This window comes from Aspergillus fijiensis (genome assembly GCF_003184825.1).
Source record: "Aspergillus fijiensis CBS 313.89 unplaced genomic scaffold BO72scaffold_80, whole genome shotgun sequence".
NCBI classification, from domain to species: Eukaryota; Fungi; Ascomycota; class Eurotiomycetes; order Eurotiales; family Aspergillaceae; genus Aspergillus; species Aspergillus fijiensis.
In genome coordinates, this window is record NW_024469056.1 from 69,106 (window position 1) to 92,486 (window position 23,381).

A 23,381-nucleotide genomic window follows, 5' to 3' on the forward strand; every position below is an offset into this window, starting at 1 on the left:
TCCCCCTCCATCCCACTTCTCACCGCCTGACCTTTCGGTGATAGTGTTATCAGCACGTGACACCCCTTAAATATCGATAGTTATCGCTCATCATCTACTATCTATATTCTTCTTTCCTCTCGCAAGGAGGCCCTCAGTGTTGCGGCCATGTCTGGGGATATTCCAGGTCAAGCCTCAGATGTGCACCTGCTCATCAATGAGGCAAAGGCAGTAAGTTGAGTTGTCTTCTCCGAGCCAATTGAGGGATCGAGGGCTGAAAGCCATTCCTGGTTCTAGCTAGTGTCGCAGCTCTATGATCCGGCAAATACTGGCAACCCCGCCAAGATTAAGGCGATCCAAGAGCACCTGCAGAGTCTTCAGAAAGGCCCTCAAGCATGGCTCATCGCAAATCACCTTCTCGCTGAGGACAACACTGACCTGAGATTCTTTGGAGCTCTGACTTTCACTGTAAAAATAAATCAGGATTGGTGCGTGTCCTGCTAGCGACTTCATTGTGCGAGACCTTCTGACTTCAGCCGTAGGCAACACCTGAGCACAGAAGAAGCCCAGGAGCTACTAGGACGGCTGCTTGATCATTATGTTATGTTGGTCAATGGTGGCGAGCGTTCTTTAGTCGTACGAAAACTAGCTTCCAGCTTAGCGACCATCTTCCTGAAACCCAACGCTCCTTGGACACGGGCACTCTGCAATCTAGCGGCTTCCTTAGCAGATGGCAAGTATGTCTCGGAGGAACATTGCAAGGATGTCGACCTGAGAAATACCGTGCTCCCCACGTTGTCTGAGGGCCAGGTAACTTCCTTGCTCTACTTCTCTAATACTCTTGGAGAGGAGATTCACAAATGGAGCTCCGAAGCCCGTCGCAATCGAGATGATCACCCGGTTTCTGAGAACATCAAGGATGCTTTTGTACTTGTCGACGTCGTTCTTGGTCACATACTGCAGCAGGTTGCATCAGGGGCTCACTTGTCTGAGGATAGTCTTGGGGATGAAGCCATTAATTCCTACCAGGTGAGATCAGTTGTCTTCTGTGCTCCTGTCTCATCTAACATTTGGTGTAATAGACATGGATGTCCGTCCGAAGCGCATTTCAGCTTCGTGACACGATACCTGTATCGCAACTCGCTCCTACTACGACCTACGTGATTCAATGCATGAGGATTCCAGTTCTGTCGAAAACTGCGACCCAAGTCGTGGTCGAGTTGATAGATTGGCGGGACACAATCTTCACTCCAGGTCATATCAGCGCCATCTTGGACTATATTGTTTGTGACTATGGTACTGCGCATATTGCTTCATTGATGGAGGGCGATTTCGAGGATGAAAATTTGACCTTCTTGGAGCTTCTCCTGGCATATTCAACACTACAGCAACGGGATCTGCTAACGACAGCATTGGACCCGCAACATGAGAAAGTACTCGCTCTGCTACACACACTTTTTAAAGCGCCTGGCTATGCATCGGTGGACGATTCGGCTTCTCCTTTGGTTCTTGAATGGTGGACTGAGGTTGCCGATGATCTTCAGGAAATATATGTGGATTCGGAAGATCAAACGGGGCTTGGACCTGCGAAGCACAACCTTGCTCGTGCAGCATTGGATTGTTTCGAGAAGCTCAAGTACCCCAGTCCAGCAGAGTTGCAAGACTGGAGCGACGATGAACGCAGTGAGTTCGGGGCTTTTCGGCGGGACGTCTGTGACTTTCTTCTGGCGATATATCCAATGCTGGGTGTAGAACTGGTTCAGGTCTTTCAGGAGCGAGCGAGATCGTCGCTTCAACAGCAGGATTGGCGAACGTTCGAGGCCTCCATCTTCTGCGTTGCTCAGCTCTCTGAGGCTGTCGATGAGAACCAACACGCTGATGAATGCCTCAATTCAATATTCTTCTGTGATGAATTCGCAAACTTATGTGAGGGGAACGGAGTAGTCATCCCAGACAAACCACGTCAAACGTTGGTGGATATGCTCGGAAAATATCAGTCATACTTTGAGCGCACACATGCTCTGCTTCCCCGGGTGCTAACGTTTCTCTTTGCGTCCCTCGAAGTTGGTCCCTGCGCGTCAGCAGCGTCCAAGTCGATCGCATATCTCTGCAAGTCATGCCGCAATGCGCTTACGCTGGAGCTGCCTGCCTTCATTGGGCAATTTGAGCAATTCCGCTTCAAGCCCACAGCTACGGCTCACACTATGGAGAAAGTGCTGGAGGGCATCGCTGCGATCATACAAACCGTACCCGAGGATGGCGCAAAAGCCCAGTACCTCGAGCAAATCCTTCGGATTTTTCATGAGCAGGCAACCGCAGCCCGTGAAGAAGCTGCCAATGGGCTCATTGAGCAAGCACAGAGCCGTGCCCAGCTCGTGCTACGATGCGTTGCCAGCGTTGGCAAGGGTCTCCGAACCGATGGTGAGATCAACTTAGACTCTCACGAAGACAAGGAAGCAGATGCTTACCCGCCAACTTTCTGGAATATGGGCGATGGGGCTGTTGTACAGAACCTCATCATGCAGTCCATGCAGCTCCTCATGACTGGTTTCCCTGTTGATGTGGCGATTATCGAAGCTACCTGCGACATACTAAAAGCCGGCTACACTGAGCGGACGGGCCCCTATGTGTTCCCACCGATGATGACTGTGAATTTTGTGAAGAGTATCCCCCTGGGTAGTGCGGGTACCGATATGGTCATGGGCACTGCCTCCGCCTTTCTTGCATCACACAGCTCCCATCCACAGCGAATTCGTGATGAGACCGTTGCGTTGATCGTCCACGTTTACGAGACATTCTGCTGGATGCATGAGAAACCAGAGTGCTACGATCCCGAAGTCGCCAACAGCGGGATCGATTTCCTGACGCGCTTGCTTCCGAAATACCACCCTTTCCTCTTCGCGCTCACCTCTATACCGCAGGAACCCGGCCCGACGGCCACTCAGTCGCGACCAACTATTCTAAACGCTATCTTGAACTTCACACTGATCTCACTGCAAGGCCCCGAACCCCTTCCGCTCCGCTCCGCCTCGCAATTCTGGGTGAGCGTGTTGAACCTCCCCGGTGATGCCCCACCTATTCAGAATGCCATCCGTGAATGTCTGCCTGCCCTCTGTCGGATTTTGATGACACAATTCGCCGGCAGATGTGCCCGGTCGGATCTCGAGCACCTGTGCGAGGTGCTTCGCAAAGTCATTTTCAAGCAACAGGGTGCGGCTCGGCCGCATCTTACTGCGGCGTTGGCCGAGCTGGATGAGGCCGTTGATCAACACCAGCGACCAGCCGTCACACCAGAAGAACGACAACGCTTCCTTGCGTCATTGTTGGCCGCAAGGGGCGCCAGAACACAGACCAGTCAATTGGTACGCTCGTTCTGGGTCAAGTGCCGGGGTGACTCGTTCAATTACGTCGGATAGGGATCGTAGGATAGTCTGAACAGGTTCAAACAATAACTATTGGAACTGAGGTCCATTCAGAACAGGGTTTGGTGCCAAGCAAATCGTAAAGACTCTATGGTGTCGCAATACCATTGTAATATGCAGGTCATGCAGAAAAAGTGTGTATGGGGGGGTTCCAATGTGTGATGCGAAGAAGGAACGAAAATTGTCAGCGATTTTGAAGTCTCAGACATGGGCAATCTGGAACAAGCCCTTGAATTCTTGGTGGTTGAATGGTTGAACTATCTGAGTTCTCAAGGTGGGCAAATTCGCTTGGTAAATCGCCCCGGATCACATGGGCTGAATTACTCAGGAACGCCGATAATAATAACACTCTCTCTCCTTGAGTGCCAGACCGCAGCAGCCTACAGTTCAAGATCTCCACTGAGGCCATGGTCAGTGCTACCAGTACATCATGTGTTTTACTTTTCATGTCACTCACTGGTGGAACAAGCCATATTCCTCAGGCATCACGGCAGCATTATGGAATTTGCCTCCAAGCGGGGCCGATCGGCTTTTGGCGGACCGCTGATTCCCCCGCCACTGAGGCGGTGCGTCCCAATTCAATACACCTGAAATTGGGAGTCTGGTAAACAAACAAACATGTAGCCGAGGACTCCATCGAGCAGTGGCCAGGGCGGAAAGAGAAGGTCCTATTTTTAGGGCCCTGCCAGTATGACCTACCGTGTGTGGCTGTATACTGCGAGTGTATGCATCTGTCCACCAACTGGTGATTTGCTGTCCTGCAAAATCTCCAATCACTCTACCTCAAACCCCGCCTGCACTGCACTGCACAATGAATGCATCGAGTCTCAGGATTTCTAATGCCAGCCATGCAAATCACCATCTGAATCGGGTGGGCAGGGGGATCATCATCCAATGACGCGACGTCATGCCCTACGAGACTGCCGATAATGCCCCCTTTTTGTGTGGGCTTGGTCAGTGCTCTCAGCGCCCTCGTGTTTCGGCTTAGACGCGATGGTGGATCTGGCGCCTGGGGAGCAGCAGCATGGACAACATAATAAGAAGTCGTCGCCATGTCTCCTCCGCCGCGTCGCCCTGACCCTGCATCCTGACCACTTCTCACCATGCCGGTGATCGCCAACACCCCCGAAGCACTCATCGCCCGCACCGATTCCTGCGACCCGGAGACAACATGTCAAGGGTTGACCAACAGCGGCAAGCCATGCCGGCGCGCACTCGGTGATCCCACCGACCGATACTGCTGGCAGCATAAGGACCAAGCTGCCACCGAGTCGCCAGGGACGAGCACGCCGTCCGCCATGAACCCCAACAAGCCGCGGACGAGCATCGACACCCTGCTGGACCGGATCGGGATCCTCAACATCAACGACGGGGCGTCGGAGAAATGGCGACCGTCGCGCCCCACCACCAGCAACAAACCGCAGAAGCGACAGAAGAAGCGCACCATCTGCTGCTGCTTTGAGGTGATCGAGGAGGAGGAGATCCGGCCGCCCAGGCCCGTCTCCGCGCGGCCGCCCTCCCAAGCGGCTGCCCCGGGCCCCCTCCCGCAGGCCAACCTGCTCTCGCCCAACAGCCAGATCCCCACGCGGCCATCCGCGCAGACCTCCTCCCACTACTCCTCCACCTCGTCCGGGATCCCCGAATCCTGCATCCCCGCCGACCTCAGCGCGGAGGCGGCCTCGACGCTGGCCTCCGAGCTCGACAAGCCGATCTCCGAACGCGACGAACCGGGCTACATCTACATGTTCTGGCTGACGCCGGAGGAGACCACAGGGAATGGGGGAGGAGCGCGCGGTCCGCCGCCGGCCGAGGTCGCCAGCTCGCTGTTGCCACACCACCACAAGTCGAGCGGCGGCGGCGCACGCGACCGCGCCGTCAGCGACGCGATCCGCACGGCGCGGGATCTCCGGGCGTTGACCTCGGCGCCCAGCGCCACCAGCCCCGGCACGATTCGGCTGAAGATCGGCCGGGCCAACAACGTCCAGCGCCGGTTGAACGAATGGTCGCGCCAGTGCGGCCACCACGTCACCCTGATCCGGTACTATCCCTATACGCCGTCGACGCCGCAGCCGTCCCCGGCGCGGTTTGATGGGGGGACTGTGCACGACAACGCCGCCCTCGAGCCGGGCCGGAAGGTGCCCTTCGTCCACCGCGTCGAGCGGCTGATCCACCTGGAGCTGGGGGATGTGCGGGTCCGCGACATGGGCAAGTGTCCGGAGTGCGGACGGGAGCATAAGGAATGGTTCGAGGTGACGGCGGAGAAGAGCTCGCTGAAGCGGGTGGATGACTGCATCCGGCGCTGGGTGAAATGGGCGGAGGTGCAGGAGAAGCAGAGCCGGTAGGGTAGGCCAGCCCGTAGCTGTCACGGTGGTATACGTGAGTCTGCAGCGTTGACCGGTCATTATCATCAATATCATTATACCCCGACACGCACCCATAGAACCGAAACACAACCAACAGTACACCTCGCTAAGCAGCGCAACCTGATATCGATATCTGTTGAAGACACAAGCATCCCACAATAGAAAGCATCAATTTTCCATCGCATCGCAAGCAATCCTCGACTCCATACCCCAACCATCCCCCTTAATAAACCATCGAAATCACCTCCCATCCTCAATCCCACATCCATACCCTCAACCTAACCCTTAACCCTCCCGTCCCCCTCCCCCCGTCCCCCCTCCGCACCCCCCCAAACCCCCAACCCCCACCCAAACACTTCTACAGACTCTCCCCTCAAAACCCTCCCCACGACCCTCCCCAGCACAAAAACCGCCCACCCAAAGCCCCAAACGCCCACCCCCAAACACCCCGTCCCCACAAACACAGGCCCCATCACCAACATCGCCAAGCCCGCGAACACCGCCCCCGCAATGAAGGCCGCCACCAGCACGCCGCCCAGGAACAGGCACACAGGGATGCCGGAGCAGAGCACCTGTGCGGCCAGGAATGTGGCGAGCACCGGGTGGGCGAGGATGAGGTGTGTGAGGCGGGAGAGGGGGCCGGTTGCTTGAGTAGCATCTGTAGAAGTGGGAATTGCAGTAGGAGTAGCAGTAGTTGTTGTGGTGTATTTGGTGTTCCCAGTGTTCTTGGTGTTTTGGGTGTCTTGGGTGTTCTTGGTGTTGGTCTTGGTGTCATCGGTGGTGTCATCGGTGGCGTCGGAGGTAAATGGATAGTGATGGTCGTGGCAGGCGATGTCATTGTCATTGTGACGCTGACGCTTACGGTAGTCAATATTATCGTCCTCGAGATATTTCATGGCGAGCGGTTGCTGTTCGAGGAGGGCGTTGTGGTGCAAGATTGGGGCGTCCTTAGCAGGCTGTTGCTTCTGCTGCTTCTGCTGCTTTTGGCTTGGTTCTTCGGTGGGATGTTCCGAGCGTCCAGGTTCTAGTTCTGGTTCGGGGTCTGGTTCTTCGGACGCGAATTGCGAGGGGATCATGGGGTCGATTTCTGACATTTTGGGAATTATTCGGTTTTTGCGTCCACTGGGAATAATGTTTTCGATTGAGTCGTGCCTGAGGATGAGTCTAGGTATGTTGACCGTCAGATCTCAGATCCGAATCGGAGGCAATGAGAGTTGTACAAACGACAGAACAGCTCAGCTAACGTAGGAACCGTTGGCTTAGGGGAGGAGCAGTTCTTCCAGAATACTGTGCCTACCAAAGTAATCCCGACTAAAGGCAGTAACTGCCGCATCGATTGCCCTGCGGACCGGACCTTGCACTAACTAACTCAACACCCCCCCGCGGGAACTACTGCCCGTACCCACGAATCACAACCTGCACGAAAAAGTGATCGACTGTATTCGTAATCCCGTCACATACCGTACACCGTACAATACAGCAAGTCACCTGACCGTCACGGGGAGTAACCTCCCAGCCCCCGATCACGGATGGCGAAAAACCACTCAACTGTTAAGGTTCGGGTGATCAGGGATCCTCCCCTTGCAACAAGATTCGAGAAGCACACTCGCGCATCTGTCGCCGATAAGGTCCGGTTTCCCAGTCCGCGGATTTTGGGAGACCCCCAATTGATAGGGATTGAGTACGAGAATTGCATGTCACCTGCCTCAAACACCCAAGGTTTGCTCGGAAGGTCGTCAGAATGGAAGGCGAAAAACATGGCCAACAGGTGAAGAGAGTCAAAGTGAGCTGTTCCGCGGAAATTGCCGCGGTTGCAACAATAGGCTAACTGACGATTGGAGACCCATTCACCAAATATTGGGGCCTGGAATGGATTAGACACGGCTCCACTCTTGCAGTCTAACTTCCTCACCGGGGAAAGCTTCGATGGGTCCCTACGTGGACAACTGGACAGTATTCGAAGAAGTTGCTCATCATTGCTCGTATGGATTGGAATGTACAGTGAGAATGGGTAGGAAGAAAAATATCTAATGCTAAAAGCCGACCAGCTGTCCCAACTTTTTATCTCTCAAAACGCCCGCGCGATGGTAGAAGAAAAGACAACAGGACATGTACAAGCGACACCGCTTACCAACCGCGCTTGGCCAGCTTGTCGGCCTCAGGCAGATGCGCAACATTGATACCGACCATGGCCTCGCCCAGACCCTCGCTCACCTCAGCCAGGACCTTGGGGTCCTTGAAGTGAGTCACAGCCTGGACAATGGCCTTGGCGCGCTTCTTGGCATCACCAGACTTGAAGATGCCAGAGCCGACGAAGACACCGTCGCAGCCCAGCTGCATCATGAGCGCCGCGTCGGCGGGCGTGGCAACACCACCGGCGGCGAAGTTGACCACGGGGAGACGGCCCTTCTCGGCGGTCTCGCGCAGAAGCTCGTACGGGACCTCCAGCTGGCGGGCGTAGGCACGGAGCTCGGGCTCGGGGTCGGCAGAGGACTGCAGGATGGCGCGAGCACGAGCAATGTCGGCGTTGACGGTGCGCATGTGCTTGACAGCCTCCACAACATCACCGGTACCAGCCTCACCCTTTGTACGGATCATAGCGGCGCCTTCGGCGATACGGCGGAGAGCCTCGCCCAGGTTACGGCAACCGCAGACGAAGGGGACCTTGAAGCCGTGCTTGGTAACGTGGTAGACATCGTCGGCGGGGGTAAGGACCTCGGATTCGTCAATGTAGTCGACGCCAATGGCTTCGAGGATCTAACAGCATGACTTGTTAGCGTCAACGTCCACGAGAAACTGGTAACTGCTCCTACCTGGCACTCGACGAAGTGGCCAATACGGGCCTTGGCCATCACAGGAATGGTGACAGCCTCCATGATCTCCTTGATCATACCCGGGTCGGACATACGCGCCACACCACCCTGGGCTCTAATGTCGGCGGGGACACGCTCGAGGGCCATAACAGCGGCGGCGCCAGCCTCTTCGGCAATGCGAGCCTATGCAACTTTCATTAGCATTGACAGGATTGATCGAGCTTCCCAGAGTAAAGCATACCTGCTCCGCATTGACGACGTCCATGATCACACCACCCTTCAACATCTGAGCCAAACCGGCCTTGACAGTGAAGCTGTCGGTAGCACCGTTCTGTTGAGCAGCCATTGTGATAGGGACTGAGGGGTGAGATTGGCAGAATTGCTGCGGGAAGGAAGATAAGCTTGGAGATGGACAGAAGGAAGGAAAAAGAGAAGAGATGCCACCGAGGGGCCAAGATTAAATATGAACGGAAGGAAGAGAGTTGGTTACCTGGAGAGACTGGCCAGACTTGCGAGTGAGTCAACGAGGATGAACTGATTATCTCAGCGTCGCCGCCGAGAACACCCACTTCACTCCCCGACGAAAGTTCAGTACCTCATCCTTGGGAAAACAGTACCTCCTACACCAATGACTGCGAGGTTTCCGAGTTTACCCCTCGTTGTTCTTCCCCGCCGGCGACTGAGAGGCTTCCTAGGTAGTGGGGGTTGTTCAGCCCACTTCCACTGGTTTTCTGCCCCTCGTCAGTGGCAGGGCGGAACTACGGGCCAATCATTGCGTCGCCGTGCCTCTGAGCCTTCCCTTGACATTTTCTAACTTGCCACTAAACTCGGAATGGCGCTTCGCCCCTCCGTTTAGCTTTCCGCGGGTTTTGGTGGCCGCGTTTTCGTATCGTCACCTCTCGCTTATGTAAGATATCTCTGCTGTTCGGTCTGATCAGCATCGGTAATACGAATACAGCAGCTGCCTCAGGCGCCAACTCGAGGTCTGGAATATGGGTGGCTTGAACTATGAATATACCGAGTAGATCAAGACACTCACATATTGAACTACATTCAATTCCTGTACACTGCTAGATAGGACGGACCTTAAGCGCTTTCTTCTGTCTACTCAAGCAATTGGGACTATATGCTTGCCCACTTCCAAAATATCCTCTCTGCTAATCATCCTCTCCAATACACAACCACCCCGGACCGACCCCAGTGACGTCAGCCCACTTCCTCCCTCGATCCCTCCCTCCGCATCTCCAACTCCAACACCACCAGCACCTTCCCCCCTTCTACAAACATCTCTCCTCAACCCCGCTCCCCCCAACTCCAATTCTTTTCAAACTCTCTCACACAATCCAGCAAAACAAACCCCAAGCCCTCACAACCCTCCATCCGACCGACCAAAAACCAAACCCAAACCCAGACCCAAACCCAACAACCCACCCAGAAAAAACAATGGCATTCCTCCTCTCACGCACAACGACCACCCTCGTCGGCACCACCCTCGGCCTCGGCCTCACCCTCACCCTCCACCCCCTCTCGCCCTTCCGCGCCGCGCCCCTCCAATGCCAATATTCCGCCCCCTCCGCCGCCGCCGCCGGCACCCCCGAAACCAACTGGACGGTGCCGTCGTCATCAGACCCCACGATCCTCAAACAAGGCCGCACGGGCCCGATCCTCACGGCCTCGAACATGCGGCAGGTGAGCTTGGGCAGCGTGCTGGGGCTGGTGGTGGGCGTGGGGCTGCGGGCGTTCTCGCGCGTGCTGGTCGTGTTGATCGGGATGGGGATTGTGGCTGTTGAGGTATTTCCCCTCCCTCCCATCGTTTTTTTAAGCCTGTCTCGCAAGGGGCGGGCGGGGGCTAGCCCTTGGGTATTAAGTAGGTGGAGTTTTGGCTAACTAAATGTTCGATAGTGGGCCGCGGCCAAGGGGTACAATATCCTGCCCGTCAATACGGTCCAGAAGTACGTGAAGCGGGTGGATTTGCAGGGCGCGGTGTCGAAGCATATCCCCTTCAAGTTGAGCTTTGGGGTGACGATGGGGTTGGCTGCTTTTGCGCAGTTTTAAGTTTTGATTGTTGTGGTGGTGGTGGGTGCTAGTGGGTGGGTGAGAAGAACGGTTTATGTAGAATAAAATAAATGAGGCCGGACTAATTCAACTGAACAACTTCATCCAATCACGATTATATAGATTCAAGATTTTGGTTGCTGTCTTATACAGGGTATCATTATTGCGATGAGTCGAGCCCCAGGAAATCCATTCGCATGTGCTCCCGTCTTGGAGCACTTCTGCTGCGAACCAGGGCTGGCTCAAGCCAAAACCAAGTCCTCCAAAACGCCCTCCATCTCCTCCCGCGCCAACGGCACGCCCAGGATCTCCATCCCGCTTGCATCCATCCGGGACGTGATCATCTGGTGATCGTGGAACTCCTTGAGCAACGTCCGGAACATCATCTCGGAACTCGCGATGAACTCCTCCGCCGCCTTCTGGTAGAGGGCGCGGAACTCGATCCCGGCGGCGGCGGCGTCCTCCCCCCGCGCACCACCTGCACCTTCCTCCCCCTCATCGTCCGACAGATGGCCCTCATCTGACAGGGACAGAAGCTCCGTCAGCAGCAGCTGGTACAGGTTGCGCGCGTTCTCGGGCAGACTCTTTAGGACGAATTCCACGCCCTCCTTGCCGCCGACGCGCTGGCCCTTGCGGCCGAGCAGGGCGCTGACCTCCTCCACCACATCGAACTCGGCGTCAAAGGGGGCAAAGGTCGTGCAGTCGTGGAACACGAAATTGAACTGGTCCCGGAGGTTCAGGTCCCACATTAGGAGCACGTTGGGCGTGTCGGCCGTGGCGAGGAGATTGATCTGCGGGGTGGCGGCCAGGCGGGCGAGGAGGGCTTGGTTCGTGGCGCGGCGGAGGGAGGGGGCGTCGATGGAGTTGATGAGCACCGTGATGGGGGGACTATCGGAATCGCGGGCGTTTAGGCTGGACTGCAGCAGCTCCAGGACCTCTTGCGGCTGCGAGCCCATCTTCGACGGGATGTCTGCGCCCAGCACCGCTGTGACGATCGTCGCAAAGATGGACCGTATCGAGACGCCTGGCGTGTGGCCGTTGACAATAACGACGGAGGGTGGTGAGGTCGTAGCGGTGTCGTCGTCTTCATTGTCGGGGGAGTGGCGGCGGTATTGCCAGTCGGCGAATTCTTGTAGCAATCGACGCTTGGATCCGTAGCCGTACAGGCAGATGTTGAACCCCTGGTCGAACTCAAAGTCCCATTGGGGGAACGACCGGCAATGCAGGTCCAACAACAGGGCCTTTTCCTCCTGGAATGGATCCACCCACTGCGCCATCTTCTCGAAATACTCCTCGTGCGTCAAGAGGTTCACCTTGCTGAGATTGCTATTCGATGTCCGCGGCGGTCCCGCCCGGTTCTGGAAGAAGTAGCGTTCGTGCGCCGGGAGCTCGCCTTCGGGCGTGGGAGAGCGTTTGTTCTTTGCGCCCTTTGGTCGTCCGGCTCGACGTTTCGGGGTCGGTGCTGCTGCATCCCCGGCTGCTGGCTCCTCGGATCCTGCCTCGACGGATCGTATCACTCCATCTCCATTGGTTGCCGAGGTTGCTGGCGTTGGTTCCTGAAGGGCCGTCTCGTCATCGTCCTGTAGGATCTCCTCCGCAAGGCGATCAGCGCCATCCCAGATCTCATCGTCGTCTTGTTCCAGCAGCAGGCGGGCGCTCTTTTTCTTTGCGGACCGGTCGGCATTTCGAGCCTTGGACGGGGTGTCAGGCGCAGTTGTCTGTTTCGTGGGCGTCGAGAATAGAGCCTTCGCCTTGTTCTTGTGTGTGGGAGTCTTCAATCCCGAGGCTTTCAGGGTAGCTGGAGTGTCCGCGGTCGGCTTCTTGGGAGTCGACTTTGCTTTCTTCGCTGGGGTGCCTTCAGGGGTTTTTTCCCTGGCCGCATGCCCGTTCACGGCGCCATTGGTCGGTGCATCGGTAGTCCTCGGCCTCTTCGACGTCGAGACAGGCGGCGTTTCGTCCGTATCTGGTTGCTTGCGTTTCATTTTAGTTAATTTGGTTGGGGAAGGTGAGCGGAATTGGGTCGTGAAGAAATACCATCCAGACAACAACACGGAATAATCCCCGGGTTTAACTAAGAATAAAAGAAAAGAAAAAAGAAAACAATATGATGCAAGGGGGTTCCACCAAGTAAGCTCGAAGCACCACAGCTTTCTCTTATCTCTTCACAAGGAATTGAGGAATGCTCTCCCGTACGGTTCAACCCTCGTGGCTCTGGCTCTCTCTGGGCGCGTCTTCGAAGCGCAACCGATAGGACCGAAGGTTTTTCCGACTCCGCGATATCGGAAGCGGCATTTCATCGCCGCGCATCGCATCACTGCGGGACCGGCCCTGGGAGTTTCACTCGCCGATATAATTCACGCAGCAAAGAAAGAGCTTCTGTCCATCGTTTCGATTGACAACTCTCGTCGTGGTTGTTTGGCAGTGGTCTCGCGCGTCCACCTCGCCTACGCAGGAGCTAGCTGGAAGCTTCTGATAAGCCAGTGAGTCATTTTGTTTACCATTTGCTTTGAGTCATTTTCGGGGCTGTCTACTGCAAGTGCCTCCGTGTATATCTACCCAATCTCCCAGACCACGTACCCTGGGGGTCATGAGGACCAAACCTTCCACAACTATATCAATTGGTGTTGTTTCTACAGTTAGTGCTGGGACCCTAACTAAATTCTCACTTTTTCCAGCCCAGGAAGCCCCCTTCCAATGGCTATTCCCGCGCAATCGGCGGCCACCACCATGGCTACCTTCACCCGCATGGTGAAGGGCCAGGTGCGCCATTACTCCGCACCCCTGGACATGGCCATCCCCGCCTCCAAGCAGAAGTACATCCCTTCGTCCGGGTCCTACCCCAAGGGATTCTCCGTCTCGGGGACTCACGTCGGCGTCAAGGCCTCCAACACCAAGTTCCCAGACCTGGCCCTCATCTCCTCCGAGACCCCCTGTACCGCGGCCGCGGTCTTCACCACCAACAAGTTCCAGGCCGCCCCCGTGCAGGTCAGCCGCAACATCCTGCAGACCCGGCAAGGCCAGGGCATCCGGTCGGTGGTGATCAACTCTGGATGCGCCAACGCGGTGACCGGCAAGGGCGGACTGGAGGATGCGACCAACATGGGCGCCAAGGTGGATGAATGCCACGGCCTCGGGGAGGAACCCAGCACCCTGGTGATGAGCACCGGAGTGATCGGACAGCGGTGCGTATCTCCCTCCTCCCAATCCCCTCGTCCCTCACCCTGAAAACTAAACCTAACTAACCCTCTGGTCTCCCCCAAAAACAGGCTCCCGATCTCCAAGATCCTCTCCAAGATCCCCACCGCGCACTCGACCCTGTCCTCGACGCACGACAGCTGGCTCAGCACGGCGCGCGCGATCTGCACGACTGACACCTTCCCGAAGCTCCTCTCCACAACCTTCACGCTGCCCAGCTCTCCGGGCCGCACCTACAGCCTGGCCGGGATGACCAAGGGCGCCGGGATGATCCACCCGAACATGGCGACCCTGCTGGGCGTGCTGTGCACCGACGCGCCCATCACCGCGGACGCGCTCTCGGCGCTCCTGAAACACGCCGTGTCGCGGTCCTTCAACGCCATCTCCGTGGACGGCGACACGAGCACGAACGACACGATCGCGATCCTGGCCAACGGCGCCGCCGGCGGCGCCCCCGTGACGAACAGTCAGAACTCGGACGACTACCGCGCGATGCAGACGGTGCTCACGCGATTCACGCAGTCGCTGTCGCAGCTGGTCGTGCGGGACGGCGAGGGCGCCACCAAGTTCGTGACGGTGCGCGTGCAGAACTCGCCGGACTACGACTCGGCCAAGCTGATCGCCAGCACCATCGCGCGCTCCCCGCTCGTCAAGACCGCCCTGTACGGCCGCGACGCCAACTGGGGCCGCATCCTCTGCGCCGTCGGCTACACCCAGAACGTGAAGGACGGCGTCGTCGTGCCCGACCGCACCAGCGTCAGCTTCCGGCCCGTCGACGGCAGCCCCGAGCTCAAGCTGCTGGTCAACGGCGAGCCCGAGCAGGTCGACGAGGCCCGCGCCGCCGTCATCCTCCAGGAGGAGGACCTCGAGATCGTCGTCGATCTCGGCGGCGGCGCGCTCGGCCCCCAGGGCGCCGGCGGCGAGGAGGCCGTCTACTGGTTCTGTGATTTCAGCCACGAGTATGTCACCATCAACGGGGATTATCGGACTTGATTCCACAAATTCCTTTTCCGGTGTTTATCACGTCTGATATGGGTGGAACGAGGCGATGTGGGTTTCGCTGGAATCTTTTCTCAAAGAAAAAAAGCGCAATTAGAATGCTTGGATTAATTGTTCTGTGGATGCGAGCCTTAATATGAGTCACGGTCATCTGTTCGCCTTTTCCATACACAACATTCTAGCCGAGTAGTCCATCATGACCCATGAACGATGCTGGACACTACGTTGTAATGCGAACTACTAATCCTACAAGCAGAACAAACTAATCAATCGGTTCCCACCCGAGTCACCCCAGATGCTCAATGCCCTTCCAATGCAATTTTCAGGTCTTTGATCGAATATGGTTACAGACCAGGTAGTGCTATGTACAGCTGTGGCTTTTCAACTTTTCCCGCAGGGAGCAAGGAAATATCTGCCCTCAAAAATAGGTGACTGGCCATACATTCATCAAGAATTCAAACCATCCAGATTGCACAGCCACAGCCGCGCACTACCTGGTGAAAATAAAAAGATATAAAAACATAAAACCCACAATCCCTCTTCTCATAGTTCATCAGAAAATGTCCCTAAGCCTCCCTGCTTAGTTACCGGGGACGAGGCCACGGAGGCCGGCGCCAATGTCGCCCTCACGGGCGGCAATCTCAAAGTATCCGTAGATGATGCTAAAGTTAGGTTAGCGATGTTTCAAACAATGCAAACAGACTGTAAACTTACGTCACGGCGAGAAGGATACCAGTACCGCTGCCAAGAGCACCGAGAAGGTCAGAGGCAACGGAGAGGGCACCAATACAGGCACCACCGAAAGCAGCAGCGGTAGGGATGACACGCTTGAGCTCTTTGTACATGCTCTGCTCACGGTGGCCGGCCATCACGAGACCCTGGTCCTTGAGCTGCTTGGCAACATCACGAGGAGCAGAGCCAGAAACCTCGATCCAGGTCTTGGAGAAGAGAGCACAGGCAACGAGCATGAAGGTGATGTAGACAGCAGTGTGGATGGGGTCCAGAAGAGCGTCCTTGAAGTTCAAGGGAGGCGACATGTAGTAGGCGATACCGGAGGAGGCGTGGAGCTGAGCAGTTCCGTCACGGGGCTCCCAGACACCGAGAAGTCTCACGAGGAGGTTGTCAGAGAAGCGGGAGTACAGCATCTGGCTGATCAGGAAGATGTTGGAGCACAGAGCGGACTGCAGCATGATGGGCATGTTGGAGGTGTAGAAGAGACGGACGGGGTAGGATCCACGCATTCCACGCTGGCGGGAGGACTTGACGGGGATCTCAACACGGAAGCCCTGGAGGTAGATGACGGCGGCGAAGACCAGGAGAGTAGCCAGCAGGTTCATGACGTTGGGGAGGTTCTGGCGGTAGAAAGCCTCGCGCAGAGCACGCTGCTTGTCGGACCAGGTCAACAAAAGGTGGAAGAGAGCGATGATAGCACCCTCGAACTCGGGGCCACGGCCAGTGTTGATGGTCGTGGGGGAGAACGCCTTCCAAACGATGGACTCGCAGATGTTGGTGGCAATGAACAGAGAGATACCGCTTCCAAGACCGTATCCCTTCTGCAGAAGCTCATCCAGAAGAATAACAACCAGACCAGCAACGACAAGCTGAACGATCAGGAGAACGCAGATACCAGCACCAAGATCGCTGGGCTGGCCGTAGAGACCAGTGAGAACGTACACGCAGGCCTGGCCGAAGGACAGAATGATAGCGAAGAGCTTCTGGGCAGTCTGGTAGAGCTCGCGGTCGGTCTTGAGGTCAAGGTTGACATCGATGAGGTGGGTACCAGCGAGGAGCTGTGAATCCACGTTGTAAGTATGCGATTTTCGATCAATGATGCGGTCGGAATCAGCTTACCTGGAAGACCATGCCGGAGGAGATGATAGGGGTGATACCCAACTCCATCAGAGTACCACGGTTACTGGCCAACATCATACGAAGCCAGTAGAGAGGATCGGAAGTGTCAGAGGAGACAATACCATACAACGGCATTTGACTCATGACAAGGAAGATGAGCAGGGTGAGCTGCGGGCGATCTATTAGCTCGGACCATCTCGTCGATATTTTACAATGTGTCACATACACCGGTCCACATCAACTTCTGGTTGAAGGGCACCTTGGTCTCGGGGGCTGCCACCTCCGGAAGGAGGGGCGTGAAGGGCTTGATCAGATCGAGAAACCGAACTAGTATTAGATGTCAGCAATTGTTGAGCCATTGAGGAAGTTGGTGGATCGCTGTCGCGAAGATGAATGCGATCGCGTGCAGAACTCACGTCCACTCATTGTGACTGTCTTTTTCCCAAGATTACTGGGCTAAGACGGTACAAGAGAAAAGGAAAAAAAGAAAGGAGAAGCTGGAGGCGAGTACCAGCTAAAGGAATGGAGGGGAAGAAATACAAAAGAAGAAGGGAAGATGAGAAGACAGGATGGAGGGGAGGGAAAGGGAAAGGAGAGAGGGAGAGGAAGCAATGATGAGGTTCGGGGAGCGGAGGAGGAGATGAGAGGGAAGCGGGAGTCGCCTCGCTGGCCACTTTCACTCTCCAGCCACGCTAACCCGTTGAGGCCACTTGGTCGCTTCCACCACCGACCACGGCCGTTTTACCCCATCCAGGGTCCTTCCACTACATTCACAAGAAGTCATGCATCTCCTCCAAATTACTAAGGATATTCTTCATCCACAGAATTCTGCAAGTTGCTATTCGCTTGCTGAATTTGTATCCAATGGACTGTCATTCATTTGACATATATGAAATTCGTAATCTATCTTTCAGCACAGGGTATTGTGTAGACCTTCCAGGTGCAGTTGCAAGGTATAATAGTACATATAGTAGCCTCAATCCTCCCAAATATCAAGAAACGAGCCAGCAGCTTCGTTTACTTTTGTACACTCACACAACTTGTACTTATGCAGCTTCCTTGTTCTGTTCACTGATGATACTCGGGGCTCACATATAGTCCTCCCCAAAGAGCCATAACCAAGCTGACGGTCAGGGACCAACCAAGCATAAACAATCATCGATCACATTCTCCAATTCTCCCAGCCTTTCCTTGAGGCCTCTATTCTCCTCCTTGAGGATGCCCAGGACACTCCAAGCTTCAGAGGAAGGAACACCATGGCAAATGTTGCACTTGGAGGAGTTGTTCCAGGAGCTTGTGATGCCCTTAGGCGTGAGCCCCTTGATGACCCGATCGTACGTCGATTGGCGCGCTGGTGGGGTCGGAGCAGGTTTCAGCTCTTTCTTCGGACTCGATTTCACAGGTACTGATGTGGGGGTCGACAAGGTGACCTGGGAGATGTTTGGGGATGGCGCAACGGTTGAAGCGGGTGACTCGAGCACCTCGCGCCGGGAGAAGACACTCTCCGCAAGACTCTCGTCTCCAGAGTCAAACCCGGAGTCGCTTGTGAAGGTACCATTGCTGGCCCGTTTCAAGCTACGCTTGGGGGTCTGAAGCTCCGCGGCAAGGTCGGATGTGCTATCATCGTCATCACTTGATCTGATGAGCATAACACTGCGGCGACGCGCATCTTCCTCCTTGCGACGCAACTGCCTTTCCTGCTCTAGTTCTTCGGCCATGGCCTTCATGGCTTTCTCCTGCTCAATGACCTTTTCGGCCATGCCGTCCAGTTGTATTTTCAGGTTACCTATGCGTGTTCGTGTTATCTCGAGTTCCTCTTGCTTTTCGCTCTTGTCGGCCAAAACTTCGTGCAAAGCAAAAGTCCGTTGCTTGTAAGCAGCTTGTAGTCGTCTGAGAATGGTATCTGCATTGCTCCGTAATGCGTCGAAAGCGTCCCGGCCTTCTAAATCACTGAACCCGGGAGGGAACAAAGCAGCATTAATGTCGAGATTCAGAAACTCGTCGTGCGCAGGCTCAGGGAGCTCAAGCCTGGCTTCCCCTTGGCGTTTCAACCCGAAGAATGAGAACGGACTCGACGAAGTGACCTGCTTTAAGGGCGAAGGTGCCGTCATCCGCTTCTGTGCCCGGCTAGTGAGGCCAGTCGGAGCTGTGGGCATCACGTACGGCTCACGAGCACCTCGTCGCTCCATGGCGTCCTCCTCGTCGTCCAGTTCGTCGGCCTGATATCCCACTCCCAGATTCACAGGCTGCGATTTGCCTTGGAACCAGCCAGATAGACGTTTCGCACCTTCCTCAAGCCTGCGGCGTGCAGTGTTCTCAGTCGAAGGGTTGGGACGAGGTTTCGCGCTGTCGAGGTCTTCGAATGTTTTGGACTGGTCGGAGAAAAGCTTTCGGGAGGGAAGAGGGGCGTGCCGCTGTATAATCTCGGTGTTTGACCGGCGGTGGAGGGACGCGTGCGAAGGATATTGTTTCGGCGGTAGTGGGGATACGGTATCCGAGCTCTGTGCTAATAAGGTTGCAGGGATGTTCAGGTGGGACGGTCGAACAGCAGCATCGTCAGGCGGGCAGCTTCCATCCTCAGTCCCGATCGGGGCCATTGCGGGCGACGAGGGTTTCAGGCTGTCAACAGCAGGCGTGGCTGTAGATGACGGGTGTTCGACGTCTTGTAGCATGACTGATAAGTCGAAACCTGACTGGGTGGTGAGAAGGGATGGGGACCTGGAATGAAGAAGGGATGTAATCTGTCGCACGACTTGGACACGGACTGGAATGCCACGTCGATATGTTGTCCGCTCCAATGCACGGTCACGTATGCCGCACTCGATAGTCAGCTAAGAAGCAAAAGGGGCAATGAAACGAGTAGCTCCCGAAGCTCTCTCTTTTTTTTCCGTTGCAGTCTCCTTTCAGCTTGATGCGGGTGACAGCAAACGCAGGATGGCAAATTGACAGCGGGTAGCAGCAGCAATAAATCAAGCCTCGATGAAGTTCCGTACGGCGAAGTCAGTGACTCTTGGGGAAGGGGGCGATCTAGGGAGATGTTTATTCAGGATGATGGAATCGGCCGCCGAGCGATAGCGATAGTGGGCGAGCCCGCACGTGCCCCTGTCAGCGACCAGTGTTAGGGATCCTGCACGTTATACAATAGTCGATGGATCAATATCATTAAACTTGGGGACTAGAATGCGTTAGGCTGTAGTCCGAATAATCGAGAGGTGCGCAGTATCAGATGAGGCCCCGAAAACGGCTGTTTACATCCAGACGGCGCACAATCTCGCGAGGTTGGGTGTATATTCTTAGCAATGCTCAACCTGGCCAGCCAACCAGAAAAATTACGGTGGCTGGATTGGGAACTGCTTATGAGGATTTCCCCACCATCACCATGAGGCAATGGCGATTAGCTAGCAAGTCATAAGAGCAAAATGAGTCGATCCAGCAGTGACAGGCTGTGTTGGGCCGTTGTCGTTGTTGTCAGGGCAGTTCCATTGGCCCGTGGAAGAAGAGTATTGATCGGGCAAGATACATATCCACAGTCCGCAGAGTCCACATTACACTGCTCACTTCTGACGACGTCATTTGCGGTCGTGACCAAAATACAATGGTTTCTGTGACGACTGAGTGGGCTGGTAACTCATTGACGCCACCATCAACGCAGCAACGAAAGCACTCAATCTCTTTCCCCCTTTTTCATCTCTTGACCTCCGAGGCCAGATGTGAAGGTCTGGATTCTTGGGGTCCCCGTTTCATGCGGATTTTGGTCTGAAAGGGCCCCGCGGCCCCTGAGGAGAGATTAAAGCAATCTCGGGGTAGGGGGGATTGCCTGCGCGACATACAGGAAAGGAGGCGATCCATGCGTAAATGGTCGCATCGGCTGTCGGTTGTCAGGAGTACCTCTGTGTACCTGCACTGTGTAGGAACAACATGACTGGCCCATTGTCGGAGAATATAGGTAGATCATGAATCGTAGCTTGGACGATGGCTTTGCGGTAAAAGATGCGAACCATGGGAGAGTTGAGGAGGAATCCGTCCTCCCGTCGTGGGTGATTTAGATAGACTTCTGCCTGAGGCGAGGAGGGTCACATGTTCTTGCTTCTTCTACAAACTAATTCAGCTTCTGCCAATTTTCTAATAACAAAGCATTACTCAATCCGATTTTAAAGGCAGACTTGCTACCACTATGTCTGGACATTTGACTTACTTTCGTGGTCCCATCGAACACAACGGCGTCAACCACTCGATTCAATGGAACCAGACAGCAATTACATACTAGTCTCAAACTCCAGCTTCATTTCTCATCTGAGGACTGTTGATAAAATCACACCGATCAAACAACTTTTCCCACGCTAATGCTTGCTGTGCTGCTGTCATCACACCGATGTCCCCGTCTCTATCTATTGCCACCTCCGACAACCCCAGAGGACCCCCGATGACCTGAATCGACAGCCTACTAGCACTCTCGCTTGATCGCTGCCCATCGCGCATAGTAGGATATGCAGATGACCATTTCTGCATACCAGCACCCTCTCCTCCGGGGCGACCTTCATGCACAAACCCGACAATCGCCTTACTAGCCGTCTCACTGAGCGCCAATTGATCCAACGAGTTATCTGCACCCCCTTCTAAGTGTAGGTTATTGAACACATATGGGATGTCACTGAGATGTGCCACTCTCCACATAGGTACTCCCATCGCTTCAAAGACAGGTGTGAATCTTGTGGCATTGTGCTCGTACAACCAGATCCGCGATGCGTTCAAGCCTCCAGTCTGGGCATACTGCCATGAAAAATCCAATACGGGGCAGGTAAACCAGATATCTCGACTCATCTGCGCCGCACGGTAATATTGCGGCGAGATTCCGCCATCATAGTCCTGGCGGACCATGTGGTTGAAATCTTCCACTGGGTACAATTGCAAGAGTTTCTCTTTCGTTGATCGAGAGAGGCCGTGTAGCCAAAGCCCGAAGCTACCAAGGACGTCTTCATCTGTGGATGTCTGCGGAAATGCATACCAAGCCCCATCATTGGTCACCCACGATGCTACTATGGGAATATTCTTGACGAATTTACCGGTACGCATCAGTTGAGACGGCCTGCCGTTAAGATAGTCATTGTCGATAGTCGGGTAGAAGTATCCTTCACCGAATGGGGGACGGGCTTTTCGGGCCTCATTGACAGTTACATTGATCAATAAGTCAGCTGGGACCGCCCGCAGGCATTCTAAGGTCTCAATGGATTGGCCATCATCGTTTTCGGCGCACCCTACTTGCCTGGCTATGGCGACAGTGTTGTTCGCAACGAAGACCGGGTCGCTGTTGAAGTTGACACCGGGTGCACCGGACATCATCCTGTGTTGCGATAGTCAGTATGGGTACCTAGTGCTGTCTATAAATGGCTAACATTGCTTGCTGGAAAGGGACGTTTCGGGAGCCGTTGAATGATGTCAGATGCAGGCCGATGTCGCTGGCTCCCACGCTCTGGCCGATGGCAGTCACTGAATGAAGTGGTCAATCATCGTGCGTCTGAGTCAAAGCCGTGGAAGTGATACCTCTATCTGGGTCACCCCCGAATACTTCAATGTGATCCTGGACCCCTGGGACATATCAGTCCCCGAAAGTCGTTTGGGATACTTTGACGAAGGCATGAAACCTACACTGCAAAGCAGCTCGCTGATCGCGCAATCCTGCATTTGTCTGCTTGGTCTCAATCATTGCCTTGCTCGTGGCGAAGCCAAATACTAGGCGACTCAGTATTCGCAAGATCGCAGAAAGTCGAGCGGCTCTTACTTCCTAGTCGATAGTTGATACCAACATAGATTAATGGTTTCCCTGCCGCAGCAGCCGCCCTCACCAAGCCGTCCGGCGTGTACAATATATCGGAGGCTGAACCCAGTGCATAGCCTCCTATTGCGAAATACAAGTCGTAAGAAAGAATCTTTTTTGCTCCATTGACAGAGAGGGCTGGACAAACCTCCATGTCTCCAGACCGCAACTGGTAGTTTCGCATCCCTCTGCACCCCTGAAGGTCGAGCAATTCGCAGGCTCAGACAGTTCTCACTTATATTGTTCACTTGGCTGGTGAAGGGCAGTATGTCTCCCACGCCTTGAGGACACCAGGCACCGGGCTTGCTAGCATCAATGATGGATCCTTTGGGCGGGCTTACTGGGACTGGGGGTGCAAATCGTCGTTGACCGGTTGGCTCTTCTGCATAGAACACATTCTGGAAGTGCTCGACTCCAGGAGTACGACTTCCAATAAATCTGATGTTGCGAGTAAAGTCTGTGACCGTTGGTGGAAAGATGGATGCACTAAGAATGGGAATGTTCGCTCTCTCCAAAAGGTGATGATGGATCTGCGAGTAATATGCTATGATGAGACTGACCGCCACAGCAACAACGCCAAAGAGGAGATTGATCTTGAAATTGGTCATATCTCGAGATGTTAAGTATGGTTGTTGAGAAGACTACTATCAGCAGATGCTTACAGGCCATAGCTCACAGAGCAGCGTGAGAATTGAGGATCAGACGTGTCGAGTGTGTTGGTTCAATTAGTGCTGACTGTTAACCGGGATGTCCGGTTCGCATTTCTTTCTGTGTTCTGCATTCCGACGGCAGAAGCGATATTTCCCAACCCACGAAGTTGAATCTCATCTCTGGTTCTTCAATTCTTTGCAAAGCACCTCCCATATAAAATGGTACTTGGTGTATCTGC

At 54.9% G+C, this 23,381-nt stretch overlaps 10 protein-coding genes across 10 annotated transcripts; 4 read left to right on the top strand and 6 right to left on the bottom strand.

Moving 5' to 3' along the window:
- Positions 1-3,423, top strand: BO72DRAFT_288441 (putative importin 13). The gene is made up of 4 exons (XM_040940348.1): positions 1-210; positions 277-467; positions 522-1,008; positions 1,062-3,423. The coding sequence occupies exons 1-4, from the start codon at positions 148-150 to the stop codon at positions 3,393-3,395; spliced, it is 3,075 nt and encodes a 1,024-aa protein (XP_040796212.1). The 5' UTR covers positions 1-147; the 3' UTR covers positions 3,396-3,423.
- Positions 3,424-4,504: 1,081 nt separating this feature from the next.
- BO72DRAFT_390097 (uncharacterized protein) lies at positions 4,505-5,743 on the top strand (the record flags this gene model as incomplete). Its single annotated transcript, XM_040941790.1, has 1 exon — positions 4,505-5,743. The coding sequence occupies one exon, from the start codon at positions 4,505-4,507 to the stop codon at positions 5,741-5,743; it is 1,239 nt and encodes a 412-aa protein (XP_040796213.1).
- A 299-nt stretch (positions 5,744-6,042) lies between these two features.
- Positions 6,043-6,858, bottom strand: BO72DRAFT_463183 (seipin co-factor family protein; the record flags this gene model as incomplete). The annotated part of the gene is made up of 1 exon (XM_040946584.1): positions 6,043-6,858. The coding sequence occupies one exon, from the start codon at positions 6,856-6,858 to the stop codon at positions 6,043-6,045; it is 816 nt and encodes a 271-aa protein (XP_040796214.1).
- An 862-nt stretch (positions 6,859-7,720) lies between these two features.
- BO72DRAFT_452899 (pyridoxal 5'-phosphate synthase subunit PdxS) lies at positions 7,721-8,957 on the bottom strand. Its single transcript, XM_040945845.1, has 3 exons — positions 8,819-8,957; positions 8,578-8,760; positions 7,721-8,521 (listed from the first exon to the last, which is right to left on the bottom strand). The coding sequence occupies exons 1-3, from the start codon at positions 8,921-8,923 to the stop codon at positions 7,892-7,894; spliced, it is 918 nt and encodes a 305-aa protein (XP_040796215.1). The 5' UTR covers positions 8,924-8,957; the 3' UTR covers positions 7,721-7,891.
- Positions 8,958-9,618: 661 nt separating this feature from the next.
- Positions 9,619-10,739, top strand: BO72DRAFT_532077 (uncharacterized protein). The gene is made up of 2 exons (XM_040950417.1): positions 9,619-10,368; positions 10,480-10,739. Exons 1-2 carry the CDS (start codon positions 10,021-10,023, stop codon positions 10,630-10,632), a joined length of 501 nt encoding a protein of 166 aa, XP_040796216.1. The 5' UTR covers positions 9,619-10,020; the 3' UTR covers positions 10,633-10,739.
- Positions 10,632-12,997, bottom strand: BO72DRAFT_288587 (origin recognition complex subunit 2). Its single transcript, XM_040940349.1, has 2 exons — positions 12,667-12,997; positions 10,632-12,602 (listed from the first exon to the last, which is right to left on the bottom strand). The coding sequence occupies exons 1-2, from the start codon at positions 12,667-12,669 to the stop codon at positions 10,875-10,877; spliced, it is 1,731 nt and encodes a 576-aa protein (XP_040796217.1). The 5' UTR covers positions 12,670-12,997; the 3' UTR covers positions 10,632-10,874.
- On the top strand, positions 12,959-15,137 carry BO72DRAFT_452902 (bifunctional ornithine acetyltransferase/N-acetylglutamate synthase). The gene is made up of 3 exons (XM_040945846.1): positions 12,959-13,112; positions 13,308-13,814; positions 13,899-15,137. Exons 2-3 carry the CDS (start codon positions 13,327-13,329, stop codon positions 14,818-14,820), a joined length of 1,410 nt encoding a protein of 469 aa, XP_040796218.1. The 5' UTR covers positions 12,959-13,112; positions 13,308-13,326; the 3' UTR covers positions 14,821-15,137.
- Positions 15,094-17,286, bottom strand: BO72DRAFT_440222 (translocon subunit SEC61). Its single transcript, XM_040943444.1, has 5 exons — positions 17,094-17,286; positions 16,904-17,004; positions 16,678-16,845; positions 15,541-16,616; positions 15,094-15,488 (listed from the first exon to the last, which is right to left on the bottom strand). Exons 1-5 carry the CDS (start codon positions 17,101-17,103, stop codon positions 15,407-15,409), a joined length of 1,437 nt encoding a protein of 478 aa, XP_040796219.1. The 5' UTR covers positions 17,104-17,286; the 3' UTR covers positions 15,094-15,406.
- A 196-nt stretch (positions 17,287-17,482) lies between these two features.
- BO72DRAFT_288591 (uncharacterized protein) lies at positions 17,483-19,723 on the bottom strand. The gene has a single exon (XM_040940350.1). The coding sequence runs from the start codon at positions 19,347-19,349 to the stop codon at positions 17,808-17,810; it is 1,542 nt and encodes a 513-aa protein (XP_040796220.1). The 5' UTR covers positions 19,350-19,723; the 3' UTR covers positions 17,483-17,807.
- Positions 19,724-20,822: 1,099 nt separating this feature from the next.
- BO72DRAFT_481155 (alpha/beta-hydrolase) lies at positions 20,823-23,184 on the bottom strand. The gene is made up of 7 exons (XM_040947667.1): positions 23,053-23,184; positions 22,641-23,022; positions 22,457-22,573; positions 22,324-22,407; positions 22,219-22,263; positions 22,071-22,164; positions 20,823-22,018 (listed from the first exon to the last, which is right to left on the bottom strand). The coding sequence occupies exons 1-7, from the start codon at positions 23,098-23,100 to the stop codon at positions 20,947-20,949; spliced, it is 1,842 nt and encodes a 613-aa protein (XP_040796221.1). The 5' UTR covers positions 23,101-23,184; the 3' UTR covers positions 20,823-20,946.
- Positions 23,185-23,381: the final 197 nt, after the last annotated feature.

Excerpts from the sequence above, each read along its gene's own strand:
- BO72DRAFT_288441 (XM_040940348.1), top strand. The coding sequence starts at position 148 with ATGTCTGGGGATATTCCAGGTCAAGCCTCAGATGTGCACCTGCTCATC. Across the intron at positions 211-276 it reads TCATCAATGAGGCAAAGGCA|CTAGTGTCGCAGCTCTATGA; the intron begins GTAAGTTGAGTT and ends TCCTGGTTCTAG. Across the intron at positions 1,009-1,061 it reads AAGCCATTAATTCCTACCAG|ACATGGATGTCCGTCCGAAG; the intron begins GTGAGATCAGTT and ends TTGGTGTAATAG.
- BO72DRAFT_452899 (XM_040945845.1), bottom strand. The coding sequence starts at position 8,923 with ATGGCTGCTCAACAGAACGGTGCTACCGACAGCTTCACTGTCAAGGCC. Across the intron at positions 8,761-8,818 it reads ACGTCGTCAATGCGGAGCAG|GCTCGCATTGCCGAAGAGGC; the intron begins GTATGCTTTACT and ends AAAGTTGCATAG. Across the intron at positions 8,522-8,577 it reads GCCACTTCGTCGAGTGCCAG|ATCCTCGAAGCCATTGGCGT; the intron begins GTAGGAGCAGTT and ends TCATGCTGTTAG.
- BO72DRAFT_532077 (XM_040950417.1), top strand. The coding sequence starts at position 10,021 with ATGGCATTCCTCCTCTCACGCACAACGACCACCCTCGTCGGCACCACC. Across the intron at positions 10,369-10,479 it reads TGGGGATTGTGGCTGTTGAG|TGGGCCGCGGCCAAGGGGTA; the intron begins GTATTTCCCCTC and ends AATGTTCGATAG.
- BO72DRAFT_452902 (XM_040945846.1), top strand. The coding sequence starts at position 13,327 with ATGGCTATTCCCGCGCAATCGGCGGCCACCACCATGGCTACCTTCACC. Across the intron at positions 13,815-13,898 it reads ACCGGAGTGATCGGACAGCG|GCTCCCGATCTCCAAGATCC; the intron begins GTGCGTATCTCC and ends CCCCAAAAACAG.
- BO72DRAFT_440222 (XM_040943444.1), bottom strand. Across the intron at positions 16,617-16,677 it reads CCTCCGGCATGGTCTTCCAG|CTCCTCGCTGGTACCCACCT; the intron begins GTAAGCTGATTC and ends GTGGATTCACAG. Across the intron at positions 15,489-15,540 it reads GGTATCCTTCTCGCCGTGAC|CATCATCTACGGATACTTTG; the intron begins GTAAGTTTACAG and ends ACCTAACTTTAG.
- BO72DRAFT_288591 (XM_040940350.1), bottom strand. The coding sequence starts at position 19,349 with ATGCTACAAGACGTCGAACACCCGTCATCTACAGCCACGCCTGCTGTT.
- BO72DRAFT_481155 (XM_040947667.1), bottom strand. The coding sequence starts at position 23,100 with ATGACCAATTTCAAGATCAATCTCCTCTTTGGCGTTGTTGCTGTGGCG. Across the intron at positions 23,023-23,052 it reads TTGGCGTTGTTGCTGTGGCG|ATCCATCATCACCTTTTGGA; the intron begins GTCAGTCTCATC and ends TATTACTCGCAG. Across the intron at positions 22,408-22,456 it reads TATCAACTATCGACTAGGAA|TATTTGGCTTCGCCACGAGC; the intron begins GTAAGAGCCGCT and ends TGAGTCGCCTAG.